At 40.0% G+C, this 25610-nt stretch overlaps 2 protein-coding genes across 2 annotated transcripts in view; one reads left to right on the forward strand and one right to left on the reverse strand.

Moving 5' to 3' along the window:
- Positions 1 to 25610, reverse strand: part of LOC309606577 (follitropin subunit beta) — a 427115-nt gene that overhangs the window by 215304 nt on the left and 186201 nt on the right. The gene's annotated exons all lie outside the window — the stretch shown is intronic.
- KCNA4 (potassium voltage-gated channel subfamily A member 4) lies at positions 795 to 10888 on the forward strand. The gene is made up of 2 exons (XM_082343744.1): positions 795 to 1553; positions 4640 to 10888. Exon 2 carries the CDS (start codon positions 5417 to 5419, stop codon positions 7400 to 7402), a length of 1986 nt encoding a protein of 661 aa, XP_082199870.1. The 5' UTR covers positions 795 to 1553; positions 4640 to 5416; the 3' UTR covers positions 7403 to 10888.

A 25610-nucleotide genomic window follows, 5' to 3' on the forward strand; every position in this document is an offset into this window, starting at 1 on the left:
CCGGAGCCCCGTCGCCACCTGAGCTTGTGTGTGTGTGTGTGTGTGTGTAAATTCTGACTCCCCACCGCTAATCTTTCTTTTGGCATATTTGTGAGAATTGCATATTTACATCGACATCCAGGGGCATTTTACACGCCAGCCAGCTAATAAGCAATCCGAGAGTCCACCGGGGTGAGGACGCCGCTGCGAGCGCACTCGCCTGCCCACGGCGCGGGGCGGGTGGGGGGGGGCCTTGGGGAAGTGCGGTTTTTGTTGTTTTATGGAGGTGGGTGGCATTGGAGATCCGACCACTACGTTAGAGACCTCCCGGGAGCCAGACCTCTTGCCAAATCGTATTTCTTTTTGCAGCAACAGGTTCGCCGAGGGCTCCTCCCATTCTCCCAAAGCCCCCCGCCCCCGGGGCGGACTTGCAACCTGCTCCTAGCGCTCCGACTCTATCCTAACTCGGACCTCAGCCTCCCTGCGCAGCCCTTAGCCTGGGCCCGATTCCAATTTCAGTAATCCTTCCCTCCCAGGGGTCGGACACCTGCGTAAAGTCGGTCTCCTCCGCTCCTGGGAGGCCCGACCCCCGAGTTGAAGCCGGCAAACTCTCTCTCTACAAGGGAGGCGGAGGCCGAGGGGTCTGGGCGCGCTAGCAGACGACTAGAGAGCTGCGGGCTGGCGGCCTCGCCAGAGATGCACCCGGGCTCCCAACCCCACAAACCCGTTATGGTGCCGGGGCTGGTGGGTGGGGTGCCGGGGGAGATGCAGAGAAAGCGGGCCGGGGAGAGGAGAAGAAGCCCAGAAGCACCTTGCGGTCGAGACTGGACCTGCCGTCGAAGTCACCCCTTCCAGCCTCTCTTGGCGTTCCTGCTCTGCCGTCGGGACCCCATTTCAGCTCCAAAGGGGACACCTCTCTCTCCGGGATTAGCTCCTCGCCTCTGGGGGCGCAAGCCGGGGGATCCTGGAATGGTTCCCACTGGCTCCCTGGAGCCTCGTTGTCGGGGGGCCGCGGCCGGGGGGCCGGCAGTCACGGCGTCGTGACTGCGCCCGCCTCGCCGCGCCGGGAGGCGCCCCCGGTGACCGCCGTGAACGCCACACCCTCGGACGGCCCTGGCCCCGCCCCCGGCCGGCGCGCGCTCCCGGCCAGGGGAGGCGTGTGCTGCTTCTGCAGCCAGCGAGAGAGGGAGAGGGAAGGATATTGGAGGAATTCGGGATTAACAAGTGATCGCTGCTGTCTAGGATTTTGTTTCTTTCTCTGGGGAACCTTGACTTTCTTTCCCCGTCGAGCCCTTCTGTGCTGAACTCCCGAGGAACCAGGAGTCTTGGGGTCCTCCCTGGGGCAGCCCCGATCCCCACCCCCGGGCTCCAGCAGCGAGGATTCTGTGCACCCCCGCTGGCCAGGCAATAGAACTTGTTCCGTGGATATTTTGGAGCCTCCACCTGCCACACCGGAGTGATTCCTTCCACCCCCAAGATCATTCTTCCCCTCCTCCAGCTGTTGCAGCTTGAGGAGGGAAAAAAAGCCAACCGGGGATTTTCTTTATTTTTATTTTGCACCCCGCCTGGGAATGGTAAGTATGATACCTCTCTTATCTTTCCTCTACTCTCCTCTTTTGGCTGTTAAGAAACAGTGGACATTTGAGGGATAAATAATATCGAGAATGTGACAGAAGGGCATGAATGGAAGGCGGTTAAAAATAAACCAGGAGGTGGGAGAAGGGAGGTGCAGATGCTGTGCGGCTTTCCGGGGGGCCAACAGTTGTTATTTTCCCAACCCAAGGGATGGGGTGCGTGCGCCCTGCTTAATGTGCCCGAGCGGGAACCTAGGTCTGGAGGCAAGGGCGCGATTAAAGATGTCGTTTCCCAACGAGGTGGGGTTTATTTAGATTTAGCATCGTTTTGCCTCATCCCAGACTCACTGGTTCCGTTTCTTTGGGAACAGCTGGTGAACGGGTTTAAATTGCTGCTTCTCCCAACATTTGGGTTTGCGTGCATTTTCTGAGCATTTGAGCAACACATAGGGACTGTATAAATGGCGTGCGTTGAAGTGTATATTTCTCACGGTATTGGCCCTTGGAATTCTCTCTCTCAGTCTTCTCTTTCTCCTTTTCTCTCTCTGATAAGGTTCAGGTACCACCCTAAAACAGTTGCAGGAATTAGCACTGAGAGATGAAAACAGCCTTGTTGTGTGGGGGGGGGGGGGGGAGGAGGAGGAGGAGGGGCGGGATGCTTAGCTCTTGTTTGGGGGCACAGGGATTGGGGAATTGGTAGTCAGCAAAATCCTATTAGTTGGTGGTGTTTAAAAGGAAGGGACATTACCCTGCAAAGGTCTCCCCCATAAAGTCTCTTGAGAGTCGGCTTGAATAGATTCTCCTAACATGAATACCTTGAGTTGAGAAGGAAGAGAGATTTTAAACTAGTCTGATTTGCTGGTTGGATTCTTTCTTTTTTTTTTTTTTTTTTCTTCACTCTCTCCCTCCCTTTTTATATCCTCTTCTTCTTCTTCTAAGGTCAGGGATAGTGAGGTAACTGGTAGCAAATTAGATTTGCTTTTTTTTTACAGTGGGGGAGGGAGTTAAACAAAATGAACAAACCCAAATATATGAATAAGTAAATAAGAAATTATTTGGTGTGAAGAGGGCTAGTCTAGCTCTCCTGAAGAGTTGATTGTGAATTAGAAGACCCTCTAACTCGTGACCTTCTGGGAGTCAGTTGGATGGAAGAGGGGGTGTGCGTAGTATACAAATTTACAGGCACTTTGGTTACACTGGGGCTTTATTTAAATAGTGTATTATAACTGCTTTGAGGGGTTGGGGAAGAAACTGAGCAAACTCTCAGGCAGTTTGGCTTGTGTGAAAGTCTTTAAAGGATGTTGGCCTGACCCTCCACAGTGAAGACAGAGATTCGGAGACCTTGTGAGAGTGAACATTTCAGAGTATGAGATGATGTTAGGAGTCAGGCAAAGGGAGGGGGACGTCATTCCAAAAGCCCTCAGAGGTGTATTTTCTGGGTTTTGTGTCCCCAGTCAGGCTCACCTCTTGCCCTGGGAGAATGTGTATGACCACATTAGAATGTGTGATTGGGAAGACCTTTGTTTGCCACTTCCCTGCTTGTCACTTGATAAAACCCAGGTGTATTTAGGCTTCTAGGCTGACACGATTCAGCAAGGAGCAGCAGGTGGTCAAGCACTGGGTCCTGTTAATGGCTCCAAGTACTTCCGGTAATAGAGGCTGGGAGGTGCCCTGAATTCTGGCTGTCGTTACCCTCCCCAATTCTCTCGGCCGCTCTCTGCATTCTTGGAAGTCCTGTTGGACAGAGTGAATGGAAGAAGCAAGAGGAGACAGGAGAAGCAAGATTGGAGCAGGAGCATTTACAGGTCCTGGCAGAGGAGATGCGTTAGTTGGACCTACGGAGAGCAAACTAAGGAAGAAGAAAGGTCAGGAATACCAAGTGACAGTGGGGACAGAGGAGGGCTGCAAGGAAGATGTGATCAGGAAGTGGCAGACTGGAAATAAAGGGGGGGGGGTGGGGGAGGGAAGGAAAAGAGAGGGGAATTTGGGGGATGGGAACTACGGTTAAATTATAGGGAAGAAAGTATCATAGGCTGAAAACAAAGTGCACACAAACTGGGATTTGAACCATAAGGAGATAGTTCCTTGAGCAAAGTGTAGGAGGAAGCATCGAGGTGAACATGGGGGAACTGCAAGGAGAGAAGATGATTATTAGAGAAATGGAAACTGGGATAAGCTCCTAGGTTGTGGGTGGTAGGGAGTGTTCTGGAGTCAGGGGAACAGAAAAACAACAACAGGGACATGCTTCAGCGAGTCAGGGAGTGCCAACATAATACAGGCCATTGGTGAGTCTCAAAATGTCCTGGATGTCCTCACGTTCTGCCCTTCCCCTGCTTAGACACTGCTATGAGGACATATGCATTTGGGGGTGGGTAGATTGACCATAAAATGTTATGTTGTTAATAACCGCCAGCCTTTATTGATGTTCCTCATGTACAAGGCACTGTGGCGTTCTGTCAACATCAGTTATCTCATTTATCCTCTCAAAAGTGGGATGGGGGAGGTTGTATTATTATGTACACTTTGTAGATGATGTGATTGAAGATTGTTTAAGTGGTGGAACCTGGATTAAAGAAAACTGTTTTTTCTGACCTCTCTAATCCTGAATCAAGACAGAGAGGGGTGGACGGCCACTAAATTCAGAAATATTTTGTGTGGAAATTTTAAAAAATGCCTTGAGATCAATGAATGATGGAAGCAGCTGTAAAGTGACAGCATTGTTATTGTGGAATGAAGAGAGTGACAGTGAGAATTAAGACCTGGCATTAGTGAAAAGGTGGATTGAAGGAAGAGCCATGTGGGTCAAGAGTGGAGAGAGAAAAAAATACTTGAGTTGCCACAAAAGTAGACAGTGCTGAAATATATCCAAAGAAGAAGGAAAGAAGGATGTTTAGTGAGAAGGAGATTTAACAAGCTGCCCCATACTGCTCCTTGGAAATTTATAGTCGCTTTGGTGCTTTATATAATGGCTTGCTTGCTTGAGGACAGGAGAAAAAAGTATATGTGAAGGAAACGCTCAGTTTACTCTTTATTATTTGATTCTTCTTTTTATTTTTCTCCTATGCTTGTTTCCCTTCCTTTTTCAGGTGAAGTGGCTTCTTCTGCATGATTTTAGCTGAAGGATGCTCTGCATTTCCTTGATTTCTATGGAGACCTCAGAGCTGGGCTTGCCCCCGCTGACACCTCATCTTGCACCTTCTCTACCTCCCAAGGTCTTTGCCTCTAAAGCTAGCTCGGCATTGCCCCTGGGTCCAGGAAGCCAGTGATGAATTTAAGGGGAAAGCCTGGAGAATCATCCTGATAGGCTTTGAGTGGCAATGTCTGGACATACTTCAAGTCACATGTTAACATGGGTCAAGCCATCACTAGAAGGCAAGTGCTAAGACTTAAAGGCTTATTTGCATTTTATTTAAATTTGATGGACTGAGCTTTGGACAATTTCCATGGCAGAAAAATATATTCCATTTTCTAGGCACGACTGCTGGCTGTTGGATACTTGCTGCCTTTAAATCTCGCAGCATCAACACCACATTCTAGACGTATTTCCCGCTTTGAACATCCCCCCCAAAATAAGTGTTTGGGAGACCCCAACATTTTCTGACTTAGGCTTGAAAGTGCCAGGCTGTTTCTCTGGAGGAGCCAAGCTCTGGAGAGCAACACTGAATCCCTGGGAAGAGAGAGCATGGGGTGTGCTGATTTAAAAACAGAAAATGCAAAGTTGGACTGAAAATATCCTTAGTCTTCCAAGCAATCTGCTTAAGGGTTCCAAACTTACCTTAATTTGGTGAGAAAAGAAGCTGCCCTATTTTTCTTTCTTCTTCTTCTTCTCCAACTGGAACCAGCCATTTCCCCAAACCACCACCATGGAGGTTGCAATGGTGAGTGCGGAGAGCTCAGGGTGCAACAGTCACATGCCTTACGGTTACGCCGCGCAGGCCCGGGCCCGGGAGCGCGAGAGGCTGGCTCACTCGAGGGCGGCTGCGGCGGCCGCTGTCGCCGCGGCCACAGCTGCTGTGGAAGGCGGCGGGGGGTCTGGAGGGGGCGCCCACCATCACCACCACCAGTTGCGTGGGGCCTGCACCTCCCAAGACCCTCAGAGCGGCCGGGGAAGTAGGAGGAGGAGGCGACAGCGGCCCGAGAAGAAGAAAGTCCACCACCGGCAGAGCAGCTTTCCTCACTGCTCCGACCTGATGCCCAGTGGCTCCGAGGAGAAGATCCTGCGGGATCTGAGTGAGGAGGAGGAGGAGGAGGAGGAGGAGGAGGAGGAGGAAGAAGAGGAGGAAGAAGAGGAGGAGGAGGGAAGGTTTTACTACAGTGAGGACGACCACGGCGATGAGTGCTCCTACACCGACCTGCTGCCCCAGGACGATGGGGGCGGTGGCGGCTACAGCTCGGTCCGCTACAGCGACTGCTGCGAACGCGTGGTGATCAACGTCTCAGGCCTGCGCTTTGAGACCCAGATGAAAACTCTGGCCCAGTTTCCCGAGACTTTGCTGGGGGACCCTGAGAAGAGGACTCAGTATTTCGACCCTTTGCGTAACGAGTATTTTTTTGACAGGAACAGGCCTAGCTTTGATGCCATCTTGTATTATTACCAGTCAGGGGGCCGCCTGAAGAGGCCCGTCAACGTCCCCTTTGATATCTTCACTGAGGAGGTGAAGTTCTACCAGCTGGGGGAGGAGGCCCTGCTCAAGTTTCGGGAGGACGAGGGCTTTGTGAGAGACGAGGAGGACCGGGCCTTGCCAGAGAGTGAGTTCAAAAAGCAGATCTGGCTGCTCTTTGAGTATCCAGAGAGCTCCAGTCCGGCGAGGGGCATAGCTATCGTCTCGGTCCTGGTCATCCTCATCTCCATTGTCATCTTCTGCCTGGAAACCTTGCCAGAGTTTAGGGACGACAGGGATCTTATCATGGCCCTGAGCACAGGCGGGCACAGTGGGTTGTTGAACGACACCTCGGCCCCCCACCTGGAGAACTCAGGGCACACGATATTCAACGACCCCTTCTTCATTGTGGAGACAGTCTGTATTGTGTGGTTTTCCTTTGAGTTTGTGGTTCGCTGCTTTGCTTGTCCCAGCCAAGCCCTCTTCTTCAAAAACATCATGAACATCATTGACATTGTCTCCATTTTGCCTTACTTCATCACGCTGGGCACGGATCTGGCCCAGCAGCAGGGGGGTGGCAACGGTCAGCAGCAGCAGGCCATGTCCTTTGCCATCCTCAGGATCATCCGTCTGGTCCGAGTATTCCGGATCTTCAAACTCTCCAGGCACTCCAAGGGCCTGCAGATCCTGGGCCACACGCTCCGAGCCAGCATGCGGGAACTGGGCCTTCTGATCTTCTTCCTCTTCATCGGGGTCATCCTCTTTTCCAGTGCTGTGTATTTCGCGGAGGCGGATGAACCGACTACCCATTTCCAAAGCATCCCAGACGCATTTTGGTGGGCCGTGGTGACCATGACAACTGTGGGCTACGGGGACATGAAGCCCATCACTGTGGGGGGCAAGATCGTAGGGTCTCTGTGTGCCATTGCAGGTGTCTTAACTATTGCTTTGCCAGTGCCAGTGATTGTCTCTAACTTTAACTATTTCTACCACAGAGAGACTGAAAATGAGGAACAGACACAGCTGACACAGAATGCAGTCAGTTGCCCATACCTCCCTTCTAATTTGCTGAAGAAATTTCGGAGCTCTACTTCTTCTTCCCTGGGGGACAAGTCAGAGTATCTAGAGATGGAAGAAGGGGTTAAGGAATCTCTGTGTGCAAAGGAGAAGTGTCAGGGAAAGGGGGATGACAGTGAGACAGATAAAAACAACTGTTCTAACGCGAAAGCTGTGGAGACCGACGTGTGAATCTCGTTCTCCACCCGCCACTGCCCCTCCCCCTAATCCCGGCATCTCCAAATATATTTATGCATAGAGAGTGCAGTTATGAAAATGATATATGCAAATGAATCCAATGCATACAGTAGTACGCCATTTAATGGTTATACATGGCATAATTGTTACTAAACTTGTATTACATATCAAACAAATGATACATCTTGGAGAAGAGGGAGGCTTAAATAGGAGCAAATCTATCTTTATATTTTTTATTAGAATGCAAGAATTTTGCACATTTACTGGAGGAGATGTTAAAAGTAAAGATGGTTCTGTGGAGAGAATGTGTATGTGTGTGTGTGTGTGTGAGTGCTGCGTGCATGTGTGTATGTGTAAGTAAATTGTCAACGTTGTTAGTAATCGTGCAGTGATGGGAAAAGTTGGCATTTTGAAGTATTTACTATGTAAGACCTAATGAATTTGAGCAGTCATTTATCAGTGCTTTAATAGCATTTCATGTCTTTGGATTCCATAGCTGTTGTTTTTTAAAAATTGTAAGAATTACTATGTAGAAAAAAAAGAAAGTGGATTATTTAATAGACTATAGGTTACAATTTTATCTTGGATTTAATTAAAGTTTATTTTTAACTGGAAATTAACTTTTAAAAAGGCTGCAGGGGCCTTTAGAAATTGATTATATTTTATTATTAATTTTGGGGAGATGTGACGGCAAATGCCTAACAATAATGGAAGAAATGAAATCAGAGAAAATGTAACAAGTTTTGTTCACAGATAACAACTGGAATTTTCTTTCTTTCTTTTTTTTTTTTTTTCTTTTCCTTTGCACTACTTTATATGCTGGAGATTGAGAGAGACTTCATACTGTGAATGTTTACTAATGTAACAGTTCAATGACAATCATTGGAAGAATGATTTCTTAGTCTTATTTTATTGTTCTCTCATTTTCTTTGTGTGAGAAGAATGGCCACAGAGATAACAGCACATGATTCCCTTCTCTTCTTAAATCTGAATAACTGATCTGCAAAGGGACTATGAAGTCAAATTTAGCAACTGAATCTTTTGAAATTGCTCTGTTACAATGATGCTTCTGAAACCATACTATTTTAAATATTCTTCTGCCTTTAAATCCAGAATAATTTAACCAAAGTTAATGCATGCACTGAAAGAATTCTTGAAGAATTAAGACGCCCAGCAGCTACAGTGATTATGGCTTAAGAGCTTTCTATTAAATGTGCAACATAAATTCTAGATTTATTAAGTTTATTTATTTGTGTAGCGACATAAGTGCAGAATGTGGGGATTCACCTCAGAATTTATTTAGCAAATAGCATTCTATTTGCTAAAATTGATATAAGAAAGAATTGTGTCAAAACATTTGGCTTCCACATCACCATCGTTATCATTTTTATTAAAGGAATTAGTGACACATATAACTGCATTTAACTCATGACAAGATGTTCTAGAATGTGAGGTAACAGCTAGTGATCCAACTTACACTGTTAAGTCATAATGAGATGTAGGTTCACAAACTCAGAATACATAAGAGGCCTTATTCTCCAGTATTTCAACTTCTATTCTTTATAAAGTTGTTGTTCTGAAGTCTGGGGAAAAAATGCTATGTAGGGTATCTCAGCACGTAATGAACTCTGACAACTGCGAACTTAAAAAAAAAAAAAGCGCTAGAATAGCTTTTCTCAAGCCTTTTAATCCCAGGCCATCATTTGATAATAATATAAATCTTACCTCTCCTTGAATGATATTTAAAATTCAAAGTAAATTCAATGTTAGGTTTAAAACCAAAGCTACCCCCTTCTCTTCACCCCTTCACAACCACTTTAGAGAAACACCTCTCAAGAACACCCTTTGGAGAATGAAAAACTGCCAGGGGTAGGGAGAGGTGTTGATTGAGTACAGACCAAAGATCTCTAGTGGACAATGGAGAGTGACAGAGCAAGGAAATGCCATCTTGTAACAAGACTTCAAAAGTGACATTTTAATATATTTTGGATTTAGAGCAAAAAATGTAACAAACATTAGACTAAGGGTAACACTATTTGGGTTGGTCACCGTTCATTTGGGAAAGTCACTCTGTTAATCTCTGTACCCCAGTTTCCTCATTAGTGAAAAAGAGGGCACATAAAGCATTTGTTACATCACAGAGTTGTTATGGGAGGCAAATGAGAACGTGTGAAACCTCTGAAATGCCGAGTTCCATATAAATGCCTGATGCTATGTCTAAATTGTTTACTCTTCCTCTGGGAGAAAAAGAGACTTAGAACCCATGAGTTACATCTGCTTTATTAGGATATTGTGAAAATAATGGGTAATTTCTTTAATTTTGAGCTCCTTACAAGAAGTTGATTTGCAGATACAAGATAGCCTGTCACTGAATAATTACTTCAGTTTCTTCTTTTTGGGGAAGATCCCAGGCATGTCATGGTATAAAAAGTTGGCTCTGTGGACAAGGCACTGTGTAGCTTTTGCTGTACCCAACTAGGTCAGGTTATATCTTAATATAGTTTAAATGCTCTCTGGTATTGGATGTTTATTGACTATTCTATAATAGCAATAGCAATGATTTGGCTATGTTAGGAAGGAAAGATGTATTTCATTGTTTCCACAACATCTCCATTTAAAATCTGAAAAGTTACATGAAATTTTATTGATATGTATTAGAATTTGGTATTTCTGAGAATCCAGGAAATATAGTCATTTGGGGACTCTGGGGTTTTCCTTTATCTTACATGGTTTTCTTAAGGGTAAAAGGGTCAAGAAGTAACAGCAAGGGCTTCCAAACCAAATATTATTAGATTATTACTAAATGTTTGTTTGTTTGTTTGTTTTTTCCTGCAAGGTGCGTTTATTTTAGCATGTCTGGATCATGATTTCACACTGAGAAGGAAGCATTTAAGCCCTCAAGACTTGTGTAGGAACACTTCTATATAGAACACTTCTCTTATAGATAATGTGTGAAGGTAGATTCCTCAGTGCAGCTGTGGATTTGTAGTATTTTTCCAAGTCACAGCTAGGCAAAGTGCTTTAGTATCATTTGTGAATGTTTTATACTAAGAAATATGCTTCCAGGGGCTATCTGTAACTTACTTAGGAAACTGTGTCTTTTTCAAGGCCACCATACACATTTGGCTGTAAGATAAAAGAGAAATTACCCCATTTAGAGATTTGAATTCTTGGAATCTGGGATCATTTAGTTGCTTTTCAGATGATAATAAATGTTACCAAAAGTACAGTATTTGAGGGTCATCCTAATCAGAGTCTTTTCACGAGTGGATGCATTGTTCTCTTTTGCATATGCTTGAAAAGGAAACAGCTATGCCTAACAGTTGTGGAGGAGAGAGGAGGGATAAATATTCCTTTGAATTTCTGTGAAAAGAGAGCTTGTGGATACCAGAGGTGTGACAGTTGGTCTAGGGGTCCAGAGCCGACTTGTTGACTGTGGGCACATCATCTCATCTCCGTGATCTCAGGTTTTTGTTTTTAAATGTACAATCAGGTGATTGGGCTACATTATCACTTGATTCCTTCCAGTACCAAAATTCTGTAGAGTTGAAGAAAACACTAGATTAGCTTGATATTTTCTAAGTACCCCTCAAGTCATACCAGACTTGATTTTATAGTTAGGTAGTAAGAACAAAATGGTTTTAAAATCTCCCTGTTAGGTTAAATGCAGAACCAGGAGTTTGAGATTGAGCTTTTAGAATGTAAACTAAACTGAATGAATGGGGTTTATTTTGAAGCTATTTATTGTAGCAACTTCTAAAGGGAAGGGATTCGCTTAATAAAAAATAACTCCTCAGTCTCCAGTTGAATCCACATGGTGAAAGTTGGTAAGTAAACATTTTGATTTCTTGCTTTGTTAAAGTACAGTCTTGTCAGTAAGCAGTGTTCCGACCTGTGCTGGGGAACTCATTTTCTGCTTAGACACATGTAGGATTTCACAAGTGCTACTGCTTTCCTTGTCCAGTTTGTTTTAAACAGGATAGCTGAAGCTCTGTGAAAATCTTTTCATTAAGCATATGTTGAAATAGCATCCAATATATGAATAGGAAATATCTAAGGAAAATACTCTGAGTTAAAGTATATATATATATATTTCCCCATATTTTAGAAAGTCAACTTTAACCAGTGGAAAATTATTTTTAATTGCTTTGGAATCATAAATGGTAGTACCCCCATGTCCCAAGAGAATCAGGAAGGGTGTTCTCTGTTGTTGATTTTCAGGATTGTGATGCATCTTCAGCATTAACATTGCAGCTATTCCTAGGTAAAGTGGGAAATAAATACACCTTGGTTCAGTTTACATTTTTAAGTTAACATGTGAGGTGTTCATGGGCACGATGCAGAGTGTAACAACCCTCTTTATATATATATATATATATTTATTTTTTATTGATGCAGTTTAGAATGATTACGGGTTGTCATTCAGTGACAAAGGGGCCTGTTCCAGGAAATCTTCCTGACCCAAAAGTCATTCTGAATTCTGCAAGGGACATTTGGTGTGAACAAAAGGTACCTCTTGGTTTTCCTGCTTGCAAAGAAACTTGACTCAAAACACAGAGTCTTCCAGACCAATCTATCCACCACTACAGGTTAGAAGACAATCCTACTTTCTAGTATGGCGATCAGTATTTCTGTTTGAAAGAAGGTTGATGGAGTGGTCTGTGTTCAAGATTGAAGGGAGCAGACCTATTTTTGCAGTAAATGGGAATATGTACTTCTGAAATGTGAATTAAGATTAGGACTGTGATATGAGTTTTATTTCTGACTTGGTTTTCTGTTGCCATAGCAGTCCCAATTTCTCATAATATCCTCCTCTTAAGAAGTATGCTAATACATATCAGACCATATGATATGGCCCAATTTGAGGTTCAGAAAATATGGTGGCTTTATTTATGGGTAAATAAATTAATCCCAGGGTATGAGTTGGGTGATTTGAAAAACAGCACATATTTAATGAGCTGCAGCTCTGAGTGAGACCCTAGCATATCCCCTTTCAGGCCTGTAAGTAATACTAGGTGGGATTGATGTATAAGGCAAGTAATGTGCTAAATAAGGAGTCTTACTGTCATGTAGGAAAGGATAGTTCCACATTCACTGGTCATGGTGTTGCTGACCTGCAGTTAAGTTTTTGATCCATTTTCTGTCACTGGTATCTTGGAAGGAGAATTTGTATCCTGAAGACTAGGAGCTAAATGATTTTGATAGTTGATCCACAAACATTCAACTTTTGCTTCCTTATCTGCAAATTATCTGTTGTACAGATTTTTTTCATAACTAGTTTCTCATCTGAGGCTGGCTTTACTAAGGCTCAGAACCATTGTCTCCCATTAAACAGCCATTCCAGAAAATGCAAAATCATAAAAAGAAAGTAATACAGTACAAAGAATCAACAAATATACTGAAACCAGAAAGCCAAGAAAAACCTAACTGGGAGGCCAAGTCTGTTGTTCAAATCAATGTGTCGCATACATCAAAATGAAATATAAAGTATTTAGGGGTAGCCTTTGTCATGGCTCCTCACCACTAGCCGAGATAAGTCACTGAAAGAATATACAATGTGAACATTTTCAGTGAAGATGATAGAAATGTCAACTTACTTTAGCAGTGGTCTTAGTAGTAATTTTTAGGAATAATTAATAAACATGGAAAATATGCTGTTTTTTCCAGTTATTGGCATTATGTGGAAATGTACTTGGATTGTTTTTTCATGATTCTCTAGACCAGGGACATATTTTTAAAGCCAGAGAGCATGAAGGCATTTTTATCCACAGTAAGCTACTGGCTGCTGAGGGGTCAGTCACCTCTTAAATCAGTCAAAGCACTTAAATAAATAGCCCTTATGGATATCAACTAAAGTTGTGCCAGTGCTGAGCCAAAGAATTATATTTGTTTTAACATAATTAGATTAATATATATCCATATGTTTACATATATATTTCATTTTCTGCCTTTATTCTGGCAAAAGATATATAAGCAAATGAATGGTCTGAGGCACCGAAAGAGACTTCTTGAAGTGAAGTGAAAGTGTGTAAATATCATGTGGTTTGGGGAAATGGTGACACTTAAGGATTGAAAAGTCTTTCTTTATACTCTAGGTTGGATTTTTATGCCGTATAACCACAACGGTATTAGGGTTAAACTCTGAGACATTCCATTGGATAAGGAGATGTGGAATTCATTCCCAGGAAAGGTTTTTATGTTTTATGGAACATTGCAAAATGTTTATTTTATTTTATTTTTCATGGACATTATATAAAGGATGCATATAGCATGGAAACTGGACTATTTGGCTGCATAGATCTACTCTGTGCTCTCTAGAAATAGATTGATTTGAAGCCATTATCTTTCTGCATTTTTGTTGTGCTGTTGTTTGATGTGACTTCCTTAATTCTCTTACGTTCAGTTACAGTATTAAAAGTCTCAGGTTATTGTTTTTTTTTTGTTTTTTGGTGAATGTTCTAATATCTTTCAGCCTCTGAGGGCACTCACATACAAAACTGTAAAATAATTGGAAAATCCCGTATCTCTTGGGGACCAGGCCTATATTATCTGAACTCTCTCAGTGATGGGGGCCACATTTGTTAACATGGACGGTGCATGTTATTCTATTTATAAACTTAATTCACTCATACCTGAATAGATGAATGATTCCCCTGGAGAACACTAATGGTGTTGATGGCACCCGAGCGAGTCTTTTTTTCTCCTTCAATTGGTAAGGATCATGATCCAAATGAGGCTTTCATTTGCTATCAGGCAGGGTAGGAAATAATTAATGAAGCTCCCCCTGGACTGAAATCTATCAAGAGGAGATAGAATCTCTAGGGATTGTAGTAGGATTTATATTTATTTGTTCATTTGCCGTTCCTCATTGGTGTCTTATTGGCATTACTATTGGGAGATGGATATTAGTTTTAGGATGGTTTACCTAAGATTTACATGACTTTTTTTGTTTGTTTTGTTTTTAACATGACTTTTGATAAGAAAATAGAGACTCTAAGTTCCACACTATCTTATTAGCTTCAGGAGTATCTCTAATTAAATACTTTAAGAAATTAATGTGAGATTTGGAGATTGCAATCTATATTTAGAGCCATGTATTTGGAGGGAGATTTATCCCATAAATAATGATTCATTTATTCAGATTTCTTGAGAGATTAATGTTGTTTTTCTTCCCTTTTCCTTGACTTTTCCACATTATATTTAAATTTGTGATTATGTTTAAATTGGTGGATATAAATGTTTACCTTCTAGCAGACCAAGTGAAAGGGTTGGTTGTGATTGATTAGAGAATGACAAGATTGTTTGATGATCTTTTTTGCAACTTGGCTATTAATCGGTCTAGAAGCTGATTTCAGTATATGTGAAAAATGGCATAGGGAAATGCATATATACCATATTACCATCTAGATGACACAGGAGTATTAGGAACAGATTTTCCTTCTGGGTTTTTAGAAGTATTCTCAGAGTTCTTGACCTGTTTCCTCCAGATCTGATCCGGCCAATGAGAAGCTAGTAAAATGCTTTTTTTCTTGCAGTAACAGCAGAATATAAGGAGGATCAGAGCTAAGTGGGGGATAAGGGAGTGGGAGGGAGGGTGGGAGGCAAGGGGCAAAGAGTTATGCCTAAATGAAGTCATTAATAGGATGGCAAAAATAGCTAGATCAGTTTAAAAACTGCTTCATTTGATAGTGTTAACTGCTAGTATGTATTAATCCAGGAAATCCAGGACAGTGAATTGATCACTTAGTATTGGTACCAGACTTAGTAGGCATGTGTATGTATATGTCCCAATACCCTAATTCCCTTTGTTCTTAGTCTTTGAGAGCACTCACATTCAAAACCATAAAACTGTTGCTGAGAATTAAAGCTATATGTCTTATTAAAGATAAAACTCACCTTTCCTTTCAGAGCAAGGGATTCTTTCACATCCTCAGAAGATTACAACTTGAAGATTACAGTTTGGGCACTTATATTTCACAGGGGATAATTCCCTCCTCCTGCCTCACCCTCTCATTCTAATACAGAATGTTAATGTGGTAGTGTATTAAAACCAAGACAGAATTAAGCGACCAGTTGAAGCCCTGAGAGTGAATGTCACTAACACAGAGCTGAATGATGTGTTTATGTTGGTGATTGCCGGTGTGCAATTCTTAGAGGAATGGAAAAATCATAAAATCTGTGCAGTCACAAAATTAGAACTCCTTGCTGCTGTCATATGCTCCTCGCTGATTTACCTGCTGCTCAACCACAGAGAAGAGGTGTCATTTCACTACTAGAATCCACATACTTCCCAGGCTGCAAGGCAGTGTGAGAAACAGTGGAGAAAGGGTTAGATTAGACAGATGAAGATGAAGCAAAGTACAGTATTGTAAGGTGTGAATCGTCTTGTGACACCAAACTATATTTACTCACTCAAGGGACTGAGTTGACTCTTTGGATGGGAGAGGCTGTTTAGGAATTACTGTTTCTTTTCGGTTTGTCCGTGGTATCACTGTTGGAGATCAGTCTAGCATGGGATAAATCCCGCTGTCATTGCTAAAATAAGCTGAAAATTACATGCTGGAAACATTTTTTTTTTTCGTTTCAGTTATGAAAAGCTGTAGTTGTGTTATAAGCTTTGCAAGAGAGATATGAAGTCATTCAACTTTCAAAAATGTTACTGTACCCTTAAAAGGATTTGAAAAGGAAATAGAAGACTCTAATATAAGTTCCAACCAAATATAAACTTGTTCAAAATAAAAGGTTCAAAGGTTTCCTTTCTGGTTTTCCCTTTCAGTCTTTCCCCTCAGTTATTAAGCCTATTGCCTTTTTTTAAACTGCAGAGATGGCCACATAAAATGCTTGCACGCCCAACTCACCTTTACTTCAACAAAAGCCCCGATCAGGAAGGCTTCTGCCATCCCAGGTTCAGCGATTTCTCAGGGAGAGCTTTTTTTGTGTGATCCAGGTAGATGTCTTGCCATTTTATAAATCAGGTCATGCCAGTGCATACCCAGAAAGCTTCTACGATCACCTGCAATGTGGGTCTGTTATGTTCGGTCATTATGCTAGGTTATTTTCTGCCTATTAGTGAACAGCTGGGATTTTAGAAACAGCTGGATGATTAGTTGTGTATTTTCCATTTTTTCACCCAGATGCTTTATTACCATGTAGAAACAGCCCCAATGTGGAATGAGCTGCAAGTATAATAGCAAAAATCTTCCTCTGATGCAACTGTTGTTATTAGGAATATAATGAAGAAAATCAGGGGCAAATTGTTCACTTTACAAACACGTTGTTAGAGATGATGCACTCATTTCCATTCCCAGACAAAGCAGTTGATTTACCAACTTTTTGAATGCCTCTCGTGATATTCCTTAGGCTACCAAAGCTCTGCTTTGACTGTTACATTTATTTGCTTAAGGGGAAATGTCTATACACGAGGAGACGTCACCTGAGCTTTCCATTCGCTGCTGGCAACGGAAGCTGACAGAGCAGGCAGGCTCCCGTCCTTTCACTCATCAGCCTATTTTTAGGTTGGTCCCTTTGTGACTAACTTCAACCCTGACTAGAGGGGTTGAAATTCGAAGACAACACAGTGTTTTATTATGAACATTTGCACGTTTATAAAACTGTTTGGTATTGTGAAAGGGACAAATGTAATTCACCCACTGAATTTGTTGGTTCCTCACCCTGGACTAAAATTAGAATAAAAAGAGTGCCGTGACTTCTTTCCTTCACCAATTATTTTTTCAACAGAGGTTTGTTAAGCTCATGCCAGGTGACTGGGCTGTACCTGTGTTCCCAATCTCTACAGGTACTAACACTTCAGAGAATCACAATCCACGTAGAAGGATTTTTGAGTTACGGAAAGATTTATTCTTCTAAATAACAGGATTCTTGTTTATTATTACTATTACCCCCTCTCCCCCCTAGAATCTATATGTTTGACTGCGTCTGGTTTCTCCTTAGAGAGAGTGAATTGCCAAGCTATCATGCTTTAATAATACTTTTTATAAATTCTATCTAGTGTTTGTAAAGTGCTTCCGTTTCTGTAATATCTTCTGTATAAACTGCGTAGTAAGTGGGACCAAATTCAACTTGCCAATTTTTTAGGATTCTTGCTCAGGTAATAACAATAGTCAGTGCTTTCAAACAGTAGAGGTAATAATCACCTCTACAAAGAGTATTTACTTATTTTAATTCCCAGCATTTATATTCTATTTGATAGCATGTGTTTAAGTTACAACTCAGAGAGGAGGAGAGAAGCAAAGATTTGATTGAAATAATAAACATCTGTGAAACAGTAAACAATAGTCATATTTTTTATTCCAAAGTAGATTTTTTCCAGGACCATGGCTCTTCTGTTCCATTAGAACATTTTTTTTAAACACATCTGTATCTGTCTTTCTCCTTGGAATGGTATGAGTGCTATTGATGGTTTATTTTCAAATTTTGACTTGAGTAAAGACCTGAGTTTCTTCTTTGGATAAATGTAAAAAAGCTTGTGCTTCTTGTGGACTAGCTACCTAGGCAAGCCAAATGAAACTGTGTCAATTACAGGCTAAGTCAGGGCAGTTGAGGCCTACTTTCGGGATTTTTCTGAGGTGCCTTCTGTCTGCATTGCTCAGATCTCATAAGTGTTTGCTCAGATGTCTATTTGCTTTTAGGATGCTATCTGATTTCTTTCTCTCTCTTTTTTTTTTTTTTTTTTTGATTTCTTTCTCTTGGAGTTAAGGCTTTCACATTTGAAATTTGGTTGTAATAACATGTTTAGCTTTCTCTATCTAGCTTTAATTTCTTCAGAACAACTCAAACTTCTATGAAATATGTCTTAAGGACTATCTTGTTTGTTTTCTGAGTGTTTCAGAAAATACATTAGAGACCCGGGCTTTCAGTGTTCATTCAAGCCAAACAACCATTATCTTTAATTGAAGCTCCTTCTAACTTGAAGCCAAAACAATTGGTCGAGTCAGTGAAGGAAAAAAAAAAGGAAACCACGTTGATTGTCTGGCATTGTGAAGTCATTGATTCAGTTCTGCTTCATTAAAGCCGTTAGTATGAAACCCATCCTAGATTCTTTTTAAATTTGGGGAGTTTTCAAGTACTATCTATTCTGTCAGGGAGATACTTTTAATCGTAAAACCATTATTTTGTGGAATTTTTATTTTTTACTTTAGCGAATTGTAACTATTCCTGTGCCTTAGAAATAGGACATTCTGCATACTAAATGCAAACAAAACCATTGTTTATGTGATTTCTTAAAACTAAGATGATTTTCCCTTCACAATTTTTCCTGAAAGCATTTTCAAACTTTAAAAAGGTATATTTAGCCTAAATTAGCAAATACATAGTTAATATTTGAAGATTTTTTTAGCCAAATAGCTGAATTGCTCATTATTTAGTGTGAAGGAGTAAATGACTCTTACAATTTTTTTTTACACATCAGATATTGGAGATAGAAAGACATATATTTATTTACAATTTCTGAAAGAGGCTGAAGGTAACAGATAGCAGAATGTTTCGTGTGGTTCATTCAGAAGTCCTTTAACAGAAGCCAACTGCATTTACAATATATCAGAATTTTTCTATACCTAACCAGAGAGTGTAATTTAGAAATGTGATATTACATTAAGTAGATTACATTTCTGAAATTTTAAAATAAATTCATATTATATAACATTACCTCTATTTAGGGCCTTTAAAAAAAAAACATACTAAATTGTCTAACAGGTGCATGTGAGTGTTCTCAGAATAGAGTTTGACAATTTAAAACCCTATTTCCCTGAATGAGCAATATGTTTTCAGAAGAAAAGTCTCTTTATGTACACATTTGAATATAAATATATTACTCTGTCTTTAACTTTTATTTTAGATCTTGATCTTAAATTTGGTTTCCCTTTTTCTAGTATCAACTGATGGTTTCTGTGGCATTAAGTAATCATTAATTACTTGTTCCTATTAGAATAAAACTTTACCTTAAAAATAAGGACTAATAATTTGTACAGATTGACCCCTAGAGAATTAGTACATAAAACAGACATTTCTCTTTTCACTGGTCATGTAGAGCCATTTCTCAGTAATTATGTTTTTCTGCTTTTTAAAAATGTGAAACTCACATTATTTTACTAAGTATTTATTGCAATCTGCTCATGCTATTTATCAAAAGCTGGCTGTTTGCCATGGAGAAATAAACCTCTTGGCCTCCATAGAATAGTATTAAAAGCATCTTGTAATAAACCTCTCACCAGAAAGATGGTTCCATGGCAGGTATTCAAGAATGGTATTGTACGCAGCTCTAGGGTATTTAATGGAAAGTATAGACAACTTAAGTGATTCAATTTCACTTAAAAAAAAAAAAAAAAAAGCCCATATTCTTAACAAGTTGAATGTTGCCATAGCTCCAGTCTTTTGAATCACATTGTTGCACAAAATTATTTGTCAGTGGATGGTCAAATGAAAAATTGGGGATGAGGTATAGAGAGTTTTGCTATTAAATAAAATAACATTTTTAATTTTGAAACCATTCCTACCTCTGCAAACAAATTCTAATTATAGGAGATGTTTGGTTTTCTAACTGGCAGATAACAAGAGCAAGAAGTTCAAAGTCAGATTAATCATGAATAAGCAGAATTTGCTTTTGTGGTATGTTTCTGCTTGTGGCTATAACACAAACCTATTATCTTATAATTTCTATCATTAGCATGCTAATATCATCACATTTTAATAACTTGTTAATTTCCACGGAAGCCTAGGTGGTAAATTTAGGTTGTGTGCTTTGCAGCCAGCTACCGGTTAGCAGATGGACAGACATGGTCATAGAATTTGCCACTGTCCACATCACTACTAGTACTATGAACATATTTGTGATGAAAGCTTATTTTTCATTTCTTTCTTAGGTTCTCAGAGAAGAGTATTTAATTTTATTTTATTTAAAGAAATCTTTATTTTTTAGGAGAATCTATCAAATCCATCCTTGAAATCGAGATCATGTGGCAATAGAGTGTGTGGGAGAAGTAGTTGTGTGTTATTCGTAGTTTTGGCCACTTAGGTTGTTTGTCCATGTCCAGATCAAAACATACATATGTTTTTCCTTGACTGGTTGAACTGGTTAATGTGTGCTTCTTATCTGTGTGAAGTGTTTTAAAGGAGACTCATTTACAACTGAGAAAAGAGTCATCATTTGTATTCATGCTAGTGGAAGATAAGCTTCATACTTCAGACTGGCTTGTGCTACTTAATGACGTTGGAAACTCAAGGGGGTGTGATGTGCTAGATGCATTCCAGCAAATTGTAAGAGGTTCTGGAATCATTTGAATTGTGCCTTTATGTTGATGAAGTTGACCAAAGTATTTACTCATTGCTTTTGTAGATGCTGTGCAGATGCTTTTATATATCTTTTAAAAGTACTATTGAAGTGTGTTTATCTCATGCTTGTATTTCAGAGTATAATAAAATATAATGATCACATGTAACCATGATGGCATGTGATCAATAACAAAAAGAGTAACAGACATAGTTAAGGCTTGAGGAGTTATTTTAAATATTTTTTTAAACTAAAATAATATTACCCTATTATATTCTCAATATGTAGAATAGAGAACAGGCAGAGTGAGGCGGGGAAAGGTGTTTTGTTATTCTAACTCCTTTTTTCCTATGCATTGTTATCCTACCTCATTATAATTACAATATACTTATAATCTGAGTTGTGTTTTTCCCTGATTACAGTATCACTGCCTTTTCCTTAGTGTCACTACGTAGTTTTTTATTATTCTTTTATTTTTTGCCATGATTTTGTGTCTGTACCACAATCTATCAAATCAATGTGCATAGTTTTCTTGTTCATTTCAGTATGATGGATATTTTCTAGATTGCTTTATTTTTTTCATTATAAATAAAACTGCTATCTTCATGAATATAATATTTAAAAAAATTTTTTTTACTATTTTTTAAAGCTAGCTTCCCAAGAGAAGTTGTTTGTTTTTAAATAAAGGGACTTTAATTTTAAATGCTATTGCAGTCTTTTCCAATATAATATAATATATTAGTAATGAATCTAGTGGGTCAAGAAATAAATTTTGAAAATAATTTATTTGCTGTTCTCTGCAGTTTAGCAAACATTAATCATTTAAATATTATCAATAATGTAATGGCTATACACTGACCTTAACTTTGCCTATTCATATAGCAAGTTGTTTTAGATGTAAGTGTTGCTTGAGCAGCTCATGACAAAGTGGTTCACGTTAGTTCTCTGGTCTCCTACTGTAAGCAGACTCCTGTACCTTTTCATTTGGTTCATGGTAATCAGGATTATTATACATTTGTCCCTTAGTATCCACGGGGGATTGGTTCCAGGACTCTCGTCAGATACCGAAATCCGAGGATTCTCAAGTCCCTTGTATAAAATGGTGTAGTATTTGCATGTAATCTACACGCACCCTCTCATATACTTTAAATCATTTCTAGATTACTTATAATACCTAATACAATGTAAATGCTATGTACATAGTTGTACATACAATACATGTGCTATGTAAATAGTTGCCAGTGTGTGGCAAATTCAAGTTTTGCTGTTTGGAACTTTCTAGAATTTTGTTTTTTCCCCAAATATTTTTGATCCGTGGTTGGTTGAATCCAAGGATGTGGAACCCATGGGTATGAAGGCCCAACTGTATCTCTCTCTCTCTTTGTCTTACCTGAAGGGCCTGCCTTCAGCTCTCTAATCTCTCTTAACTCTACCATCACTCAAGCCTTTCATCTGTCCTTAAGACAACTACTCTTCTGAACTCCTAATCTCTGTATGGCTTGTGAATGTTTTCATGGTAATTTCATCATGGGATATTGAATTATAGGAGACAGGTTTTATCTCCAGTTCCATTTTTCCTCTTTCTCTATTCTCTTCTTCCTTCTTTTCCTTCAACTCCTTTTCTTCTCTCTCTCCCTTTTTTTCTTTTTGACTGAATATCTCACTTTTCACTGACTTGATGTTTCACTATTGAGGGACAGATTACAAATGGGAAATGCTCTGCCTACTTCTTCTCACCTTGGAATTGGATGGTCCCTTAGAAGAGTTTAAAACTGTTCATTTTCAAGCTAAGCAGCCTGTCTCCTAGTAAGATAACCAAGCTATGTAGGCTACTGAATTTTATAAAGATTAAATATTATATTCTAATGGTACTTGTCTCTGGAAATAATACAGGTTATTCCTGGGAATATTAATTCCTGCTCTTGAAGAATAATCTGTTTGCCTAACTTCTTGGATTCAATATTTTAATGAAAAAAGGCGGGGGGTGGGGAAGAGGAATGGATAATTTTTTTTTTTTTTTCTTTTCCTTGGCACCTAAAAGCACATTTTTATCTCCTTTTTCCAGGGCTCCTGAAAGGATTTCTGGAATTTTTGAAAAACTTTGCTGATTTTAAACTCTGAGCCCATAACTCTTTACTGTTTCTTATTATCTGCTTATCTTGGAAATGCTGGTTTTTGGAGAATTGATCCAATTAAATTAGAGCTGTTTCCAATTATTCCTGGAACCCCTTCTTGTTTCAGGAAAAAATAGTAGAAATAAACAAGTTGGTTTTTTTTTTTTTTTAAGATTTGAAACAATTTGTAATATCTTGTGGACAGTTTGCCTACTGCATTTCTTCTAATTGTACCTTTCTTTTCAGAGAGAGAGGTCTTGGTATCTTAAACCATAACTACGGGGTTTTAAGGGTCAGTCATTCCAATAAAAAGGTCATAAAGCCAGGAGCCAAATCTCAGTTTCTAGAACAAACAAGGAAACAAAGAGATTAGAACATTTTAACTCACTAAGTGAAACAGTGAAATTATGAATAATGCTTCTATTTTTGGAAATTTCGTTGTGTTTGGGGATGACTTCTGTGCACTGGCCTGGCTGTACCAGTTGTTTAAATGTTGAAATTTGTCTGTACTGATTGGTATCCAGTGGACTCTGTGGAGCTTACCAAGTGCCCCAAGATCTTGGCCCCTCCCCTTAAATCTCTTCAAGATCCATGAATTAATGGGCAAACTCCTGGCATATCAGGGGACCTCTAAAACTCAGCCCTGTTGCTAAGGCTGTGATCTATCTTAATTGTTCATGCTTTATCAGTTGTATATATATTTTAAATATCATTCCTGGTCATGAGACCAGACCTTAGGTGATCCTGCAGTTCTAGCATTTTGAGTTCTAGCATTTCTGGTTTCTGTTTCTAGTTCTGACACCAACTTTGGCTTCGGGTAGTTTAGATCTATTTACTTCTTCTATGCCTTAGTCTACCCATTTGCATCAGGATCTGAGGAAACCAGACTCATAGAAAGGATGGATAAATACCAGCTGGAGTTTGTCCAGTGCTTAAAGGTTTTAATCATAAATTGGTTTACATGTTAATGTGTAGATCAGTTAACATTTTCCATGTATCAGGCCAAAACTTAGTGGCTTAAAAGAACAGACAGTTATTAGGCATGATTTTGTAGGTTGGCAATTTGGGTTGGGTTCAGCTGGTTGGTTTTTATTTTGGTATCTCCAGAGATCCCACATGTGACTACAGTCAGCTGAGTGGACTACTCCTGGCTGATTGATCCCAGATGGCCTCAAACACAAACTTTAAATTAATGGGGGTGATCAATCCATGTGCCTCCAACATTTAGTGGGATAGTCTGTGCTTCTTCACATGGTAGCTGGGTTCCAAAAGTGGCAAAAGAGGGCAAACATGAGGTAAGAACTTCTCAAGCCTCTGCTTGCATCTTCTTTGCTAACATCCCATTAGCCAAACAAGTTACATGGCCAAGCCCAGATTCAAGGGGTAGGGAAACAGAGTTCTTTTTGTCATTAGAGAAGTTATGAAATATTTGTGGTCATTTTTTCAGTTGATGACAACAGCACATAACCAAATTTCTTTTGATAAAGAATCTATCCCAGAACATGGGAATTCCCTTGCAGTCCAGTGGTTAGGACTCAGTGCTTTCACTGCTGGGTCTCAGGTTCGATCCCTGGTTGGGGAACTAAGATCCCGCAAGCCATGTGGCACAGCCAAAAACAAAAAAACAAACAAAAAAAATCTATCCCAGAACAAATATTTTAGAGATAGCTGTCCTTGTCTATAGAGAGAATGCATGGAAAAAAGAATATTTTAATTTAGTTCACTTTTCAAACTCTCTTCTGCCTAGTGCACCTTGGGACATTATGGACTCTGGGTTATATGTGCTTGTGAAGGAAGTCGTTTATAACAAGTGCTTTAAAGTTATTTTTTATCTCTATTAGGTTTTAAAAAAAAATTCCTTCCTGAGAGAATTATAAGCTTCAAGAGATAAAGGATTGATTGCTTCTTTTGGTATTATTTCCCAGTCTTGTAGCCAGCACATAGTGTTATTGGCTAAACTGTAGCCTCCACTGACTAGACATAGACAAGACTTTCACGTTAAGCGTGTTTACATCATTTTGTTATGTTTGCTTGTGACTCAGTGCTTTTTAGCAGTTGTTTAAAATAATTATTTGAAAAAATAAATGTTTGCATTAACGTGAGCTGCTTATTTGTGCCTTGAATTTTGAGCCAAGAACATTGGTTTCTACTGTGAATTTAAAGCTTATTTCTTGTGAAATCTGGTAAGGCATGTCCAACTTTGGATCTGTTGTTTTACATGCAGCACACGTGAATTTCATCAGACGCTGGATCAGTTCTGTCAGCCGCCAATGAAACATCTGGTAGTGTAATGTGCTCAATTTGATATCTATTGAGTAAAGTATCAATCTTGTAACAAATTTTCAAGTGATTTCAGAGCATTCATATTGGCTAATTACTGATATCAATAATAATTATGTTAAACTTGGTACTTCTCTTGCCATGTTATAATAGATGTCTGGCAGTCATAGAACAAGGAAGCTAATATTTTTTTCTAATGTACCTGTGAGGAAATGACTTAAGAATTACTATATTGTTTCCTCTCCCTATGGTATTAAGATGTCTTTCCAAATGCGTATGATAGTCTAATCTATCAGCAAATCATTAAATAATATTACAGGGACTTTGGAAGGTACTATTGGTGGAACAGGTAAATCCATGTATTATAGAAAAGTTCTCATCACTACCCATAGTCATATAATAATAGTTGCTATAATAATAGTAGTCATGTAATAATAATTCTCTCCCTTGCTGCGGTGTATAGACATGTATATGGTTGCATCTTTTTCCCTTTGGCTGAAAGGTCTAAATTCCTTGTTCCTAT

The sequence above is a fragment of the Balaenoptera borealis genome (genome assembly GCF_965194805.1).
Source record: "Balaenoptera borealis genome assembly, chromosome: 11".
Classification (NCBI taxonomy): domain Eukaryota; kingdom Metazoa; phylum Chordata; class Mammalia; order Artiodactyla; family Balaenopteridae; genus Balaenoptera; species Balaenoptera borealis.

Excerpts from the sequence above, each read along its gene's own strand:
- KCNA4 (XM_082343744.1), top strand. The coding sequence starts at position 5,417 with ATGGAGGTTGCAATGGTGAGTGCGGAGAGCTCAGGGTGCAACAGTCAC.